This window comes from Oratosquilla oratoria, chromosome 41 (assembly GCF_046742065.1).
Source record: "Oratosquilla oratoria isolate Oo_2021 chromosome 41, ASM4674206v1, whole genome shotgun sequence".
Classification (NCBI taxonomy): domain Eukaryota; kingdom Metazoa; phylum Arthropoda; class Malacostraca; order Stomatopoda; family Squillidae; genus Oratosquilla; species Oratosquilla oratoria.
The window spans coordinates 7,237,549-7,244,625 of record NC_134817.1 but is presented as its reverse complement, the minus strand read 5'-3'; the positions used below and the strand labels follow the sequence as shown (position 1 = coordinate 7,244,625).

Here is a 7,077-nt window from a genome sequence, read left to right as displayed (position 1 = left end):
TATTTTCATTTTTTTATTGTCTTTTTTTAAATTTCTCTGTATTATTACATAACTTTGAGAGTCATTATGTGTACCTGAGCACTTGTATTTCTTATAAGTCTGTTTTTTTAGTAATATATATATATATATATATATATATATATATATGTGTGTGTATATATATATGTATATATATATATATAATATATAATATATAATATATATATAATATATATATATATGTATGTATATATATATATATATATATATATATATGTATATATATATATATATATATATATATATATATATATATATATATATATAAACCTTTCCATTTTCCCAGTGGGACTTCCACAGGTCTTGCATGACCCAAGTAAAAACAAAAATAAATAAATAAATAAAATTCTTGTTTTCGAGGCTTTCCCGAAGGTTCCTTACGTCACAAGTTGGAGCTAATTGATAAGAAACTGTGAAATGGATTTGCCAAGTGGTGTTATGCCGTGGGAGAAGTTATTGCATTGTCAGATAAAAACTTAGATATAAATGTGAGTTAGGTACAAGAGAGTTTAGTTGGACCAGACGTTTCGCTGGATAGTTGACAGAAAAGATGAGGTACGAGAGAGAGAGATTGAGAGAGAGAGAGTGGGTGCGAGGGAAAGCTATTACATATCATTCCTCAATGTGTTTAATATTGATATATCTTAACCTTTAATTGCCAGATGGGGCACAATCGTCCTTCTAGTACCATGTCACCCAACACTACCTTCCATATGATCAGATAATCGGTAACTAAACTTTCTTCCCCATTGATTCCCTACCCGTGAGGAGGGTGTGATAGATACCCGAATAGGAGAAAAATACGATAATTCAAATTCTAAATAAACTCATTTAGATTCGGTGGCCATCTAACCCCGTTATGGGTCACTAACCCGCATGTTTGCCGTGCGTGACATCCCTGCAGGGCCTGGAGACGGGAGTCTTTGAGGCTGAGGAATGCCTAATGATGTGGTTACACTAAAACCTCTTCATTCCCTGGATCAAGTTAGGAGGAATGGAACTTTTTGACTCGGAGAGACAAACTGGCAGAGTTGCCCGCCTTGAAACTTCGAGTCAGGCATCCCTGAGCCAATAAGCTACCGCCTGGGCCAACACCGCACGGTCCCCGGCTGTTCCCCGGCTGTTCCCCGGCTGTCCTGGAACTGTTAGATTATAAACCCAATACTTCTGTTCCCCTTGTTGTGGGAGGGTGACTTTTTATATATGTATATGACATCCAAACATGGTGCTGATTGGGGTGTGCCTCCAAATTGCACACCGACCCAGCATTACGGACGGACGGCGTGGTGCTAGTAAGGCACCAGCACGTCAAGCCAGAGCCCAGGTGGAATCACAGGTGGGGTCTCTCGACGTGGACACCTGGAAAATTCTTCGTCTTTCCAAGGACAACATCTTACGCTTTTTATAGACGGAACTCACGGGGCTGAAAACGATATCACGACTGTGAATGAGGGATTTTTTTTCTGATACCCAGACTGACTTGTGGATACTGTCTCAATTATATAAAACTTATAATACTTTTGATATCGGTATATTGTAGCAAATCTTTGAATAACCTCTTTCCCCCAACTTTACTTTTTCCCCAGAAGGTTTTTTTGACACTTGGCAACTTTTCCTAAACATGTTCTGACCCGTTTTTACAGAAGTGCCAGGATTTTCAGATGAGCTTCTCAGTCTTCGATTTTTCCACGATCTCTGTAATAGCTCCAGGCTTCGCTGAACGTTTTCTTTCCTTCCCTGGCAGATCCTTTGTGACTCTGTTGGCACTGACAAGTGCCGCCACCCTCCTCGGCGTGGCACTCTCCTCCCCTGCCAGTCCTGTGGACATCCTTCTTCTCAGCGAGGAACAGAAGGGTTTTACTGTCCCAGGTAAGATGGAGTCTTCACTTCGAAAGAGATTTAATATATCAAATTTCGAACCTTGAGTAAAAGTAAGTTTTGTAGCATTATGAACTGATGTCTGATCACCTTTGTTTCCTCCTCCACTTCGAAAGAGGCTTAATACGTGGAATTTCGAACTTTTGAGGAAGAGTAAGTTTTGTAGTCTTATGAACTGATGTCTTACCTTTGGTTCCTCCTCCTCTTCGAAAGAGGCTTGATATATTAAATTTCGAACTCTGAGTAAGAGTAAGTTTTGAAGCTTTATGAACTGATGCCTGATCACCTTTGGTTCCTCCTCCACTTCCTCTTCAGGAACCAAGTGGTGCGGTGACGGCGACAGCGCTGCCGACTACGACGACCTCGGCACTTCGGTGGAGCTCGACAAGTGCTGCCGGGAACATGACCTCTGCCCGGACTTTATGTACGCGGGGGAGACGAAGCACAACCTCACCAACAACGGACTTTTCACCAGGTGAGTGAGATCGAGAGGGGAGACCCTCAGAAGTTCCTTAATCGAACTCGTATTATACACAGACCAAAGGGCCCTTTTCTCCCCTTTATAGGGTGGGGGGGAGGGCAAATCAAAGAACATACTCACCCTACACCCATCCCATACCTATCCATAACCGTATTTTGTCGGTCATCCCTTCGTGGATTAAAGGTCGCTGAGGCTAGCGAAAGGTTTTGAAAAATACGGTTCTAAATCTCACCCTGAAGGGAACAAGAATTACGCCTACAGTTTCTCTTGAACAACGCCTACACTCACTTTTGAGCTCTCTTTTCCCAACACACACACACACACACACACACACACACACACACACACACACACACACACACACACATCATCATCATCATCATCATCATCATCATCATCATCATCATCATCATCATCATCATCATCATCATCATCATCATCATCATCATCATCATCATCATCATCATCATCATCATCATCATCATCATCATCATCATCATCATCATCATCTGAATCTGAATCTGAATCTGAATCTGAATCTGAATCTGAATATGAGCTTGGGGTGACCCACAGATCTTCTGGCGGATCGTATTCAAAGACTTTTGACATACTTTGTTCTTCTTTCTTCCGTCGCCCACACAGATCCCACTGCTCGTGCGACGAGAAGCTGGCGTCGTGTTTCCATCAGGTCAATTCGCTCATGTCCAACTCGATAGGTAACGTCTTCTTCACTGTTTGGCACATGAAGTGCTACAAGGAAGATTACCCCATTGTTAAGTGCCTCCATAAGGCGTGAGTAGCAACTTGTTTATTTTTTTTTTCTGTTTGTTGTTATTTACTTGATTGTCATTTGTTATTATTTGTCTGGCAGTTTGTTATTGTTTACTGTTTACCTGTTTATTATTTGACTTTACATATTTATTTATTTGATCTATTATTATCTATATCATTATAATTTATATTTATTTATTTATTTATCATTATTATTATTTTTTTTTTTTGTATCTGACCTAGTTATGGACCAAAAGGTCTCCTGTCGGCATGCTCCTCCTTTGTAATCCTTATGTATGCATATTCTATTTGTTTCAACAAGATCACGTTACCTGTAGTTGGATATACTTGCTGTTGTTGTTGTTGTTGTCATGGACTTGTGTACCCGCGCTTCTATCCTATTGGGCAATCGTGTGCCAATTTACTCTTCGTGTCTGAATAGTTTGTGTTTTTCTGTAAACAACAATCTCTCGTGTTTCCTCGTCTCCGTGTCGTTGGCGCTTATGTCAGCCGTTATTTTTGTTGTTTATTTTTAGTTGTTAATGTTGGTGAATAGCCCGTTGTTTTTGTTGTTGTTGGGTAGCTCCTCGTTATTGTTGTTGTTATTTTTGTTTGGTCTTTGTAGTCATGTCTTTATTACACTGGACTTAGTCTATACCTTGTCAGGGCTGAACAGCCTAAAGGGGGTTATCACATTGGGCTTCCACGGGCTTCACCGACGCCAACCGTTGAGAGTGCGTTTAAGTGAAAACGACTTCGGTTACAATATTTGAATTTTCAAATCTCCAAATATCAAATTATCTTTCCGTCATATATAGCAAAATTAAATGATGAATTAAGAGATTGTTAACCTATAAGAATGGTAAACATACTGTTGAAATGTTCCTAGGGAAGTCTAGATTTCTTTAATCGAAGTCATATTCTAGATATTCAGATGGAGGTTGGAGGTAGGATGTCGGAGGAAAAATAACCCAGTGTGATAACAAACACGTGTCGTCCGTGTCAAACGTTTACCTTGAACATAGTGGCGTTCTTTACTCATATTATTCTGTCCGAGGGCTAAATCTAGTCCTAAGAGGCTCTAGAAACTAGATGCATTTATTCTAGAATCTGTTCGTAATTATATGACAAAATCGTCTGACGCTGATTTATACAAATGTTCTAGAATTCAGTGCATAACATTTAGTATTTTTTTTTAAATCTAGTACATAATATTTAGTACATTTAGTACGTAATCTAGAAGTTCCAGTGATCTAGAAATTAGTACAAATTCTATAGACAGGATTATTCATAATCGGAGAGTTCTCCCTCATTAGGAATTTCTAGAATTATTTCAATAATCGCAACGAAAATGATGAAATCTAGAAGAATTTTTTTTTTCTCGCGAATATTGGAAGATTTATTTTTTCCGAATATCGAGTGTTTTTTGAGAATTTTAGAAATTCCCGATAAAGGGAAGGTGTGTGTGTGTGTGTGTGTGTGTGTGTGTGTGTGTGTGTGTGTGTGTGTGTGTGTGTGTGTGTGTGTGTGTTTGTTTGACTACCTACTCGAGCCTCCTCTCCTCCACAGCCTCAACGGTCAGTGTCAAGAATATGAATTGGACACTACGAAGCCCAAACTATACCAGTGGTTTGACGCCAAAGTCTATCATACCAGCTCCATGCAGGACCAAAATGTCGTGTAGTCCGCCTGGCCGCCCCAAACCTCAGATCTTGTGGCGGTCCCGAGGGGCTGGCACTTGATTCCCGGACTGGGCCCAAGATCTCTCAACCAACTTCAATATCATAGATATCTGACAACCGGTGACTACTCTTCTTCCTGTTACTTGGTGATACCTGACCTAAGTTGTCCTTGAAAGAGGTCAAAAGAGACATAGGTGGATATATATATATACATAAAATAGAAGACAAGCTAGGAACATGGGAAGGACACACAAGATACTTCATAATCAGGTTGAGACGTATGTATACTTTTAAGGACGTTTGGTCACATGACGTTACGTCACCCCGGCCTAGTAACACTTGATAAAATTGTAAAACATTCTCCAAGTGCTACTAGGCCGGGGTGACGTAACGTCATGTGACCAAACGTCCTTAAAAGTATACATACGTCTCAACCTGATTATGAAGCATCTTGTGTGTCCTTCCCATGTTCCTAGCTTGTCTTCTACTTTATGTATATATATATATATATATATATATATATATATATATATATATATATATATATCCACCTATGTCTTTGTAACTATGTATTCCTTGATAATGTCTTCTTATTTCCGTGTTTTTTCTGCATATATATATATATATATATATATATATATATATATAATTTTTTTCCTTCTTCTAGGACCTTCCCTATAGGTGATCTAGATTAGTCCATACAGTCCTCAGAAGCTAGAATATCCTCTATGTATATCTAAAACGTAAAATGTTGTTTATTTCTATTGTTTTATCTATGTTTTCCATTTTATATATTTTCTATTTATTCATATAGCCTACTTCACCATGTTTGTTTATAAATCGATTTATTTTTACATATTTATTTTTCTTTCATTTTCTGTCTTTTAATTTGTAGGACCTTCGACAGTCTATTAGACTGATGTTGCTACCAGATTTTTATTTATTTATTTATTTATTTACTTAAGATTTTTATTTACTTATAATTATTTACTTATTTTATTCACTATTGTCATTATTTTATCTAATTCGTTGGACGTGCTTGCTCCTGCAAGTCAAACCTAGTATAGACCTTAATCTCTCCTTTTCTCATGTCTCTGTCGGGGGATAAGAATATTGTCACTATGTTCCCCTAAGTATGTGAAAGGATGACAAAATATCTGGAGTAAAAGAACTGGGGACACACCCAGTCAATCGTTTGACCACAAGACATGATTTAGTTCGGCCATCCCCTTGATAAGGGGGAAAAAGGGTTCATTGTAATGTGTATACACTATAGACGATTTGATCATCTTTATGTCGTCTTTTAGGAGACATTGTGGATGTGGTATTGAGTTTGATGATCTGTATTTGTTAATGAAACGTTACACATGTATTTCTTGTTTGTTTTATTTAACATTCTCATTGTCAAGAGTTTAAAGATTCAGAATGATTTAAATGATAATGAGGAAAGCCAATGCGTGATGTTTATTTCTTCCCAATTTGAAATTAAAACTTTTGCTTAAGTCAACCGACATTACTAAAGGAAAAACGTGTATGTTTCTTTTTATATGGGGAAGGTTCTTCAGTAATAAAGCAGTGATTTTTATTTAAACGTCTCATATGAAGCCAGTATTCCATAGCTGACCTACAAAGGATTACAAAAGAGGAGCAAGCCGACAGGAGACCTTTTGGTCCATAACTAGGTCAGATGCGAAAAAAATATAATAATGATAAATAAATAAAAATTATAATAATATAAATAATAATAAATAAAATTAATAAATGCATAGGTATAGTTAAATAATAAACAAACAGGTAAATAGTAAATAATAATAAATAGACAGATAAATAATAATAAATTGAAATCAAGCGAATGATGAGAGGCAGAGCAGTATTTCCCAAACAATTTTCCTGTCATTTTCCCCTACATTCAGTTCAACCATCCAGATTCCTCCTCTTCATGGAAAAAATACACTGTGACTATTTACTAATTTACTTTAGAAATGTACAAATATTCTGATAAATATATAGTTACATAGTAAACTACACCGCCCATCTACAACAGGCATTCTCTCTCTCTCTCTCTCTCTCTCTCTCTCTCTCTCTCTCTCTCTCTCTCTCTCTCTCAGGTATGAGAAAATCCATCTGAGATTTTTTTATTGTTAGTAGGCAGTGTAATTATTTCCTACCTGGTAGCTTCAAATTTCCCACGAGAGGGAAATTTTCCCTAGTTTGGGAAATTCTCCC

General features: G+C 37.5%; 1 protein-coding gene across 1 annotated transcript; it reads left to right on the top strand.

Moving 5' to 3' along the window:
• Positions 1-460: 460 nt before the first annotated feature.
• On the top strand, positions 461-5,093 carry LOC143020932 (phospholipase A2-like). The gene is made up of 5 exons (XM_076177889.1): positions 461-594; positions 1,784-1,908; positions 2,233-2,392; positions 3,041-3,190; positions 4,739-5,093. Exons 1-5 carry the CDS (start codon positions 590-592, stop codon positions 4,851-4,853), a joined length of 555 nt encoding a protein of 184 aa, XP_076034004.1. The 5' UTR covers positions 461-589; the 3' UTR covers positions 4,854-5,093.
• The last annotated feature ends 1,984 nt before the right edge of the window (positions 5,094-7,077 follow it).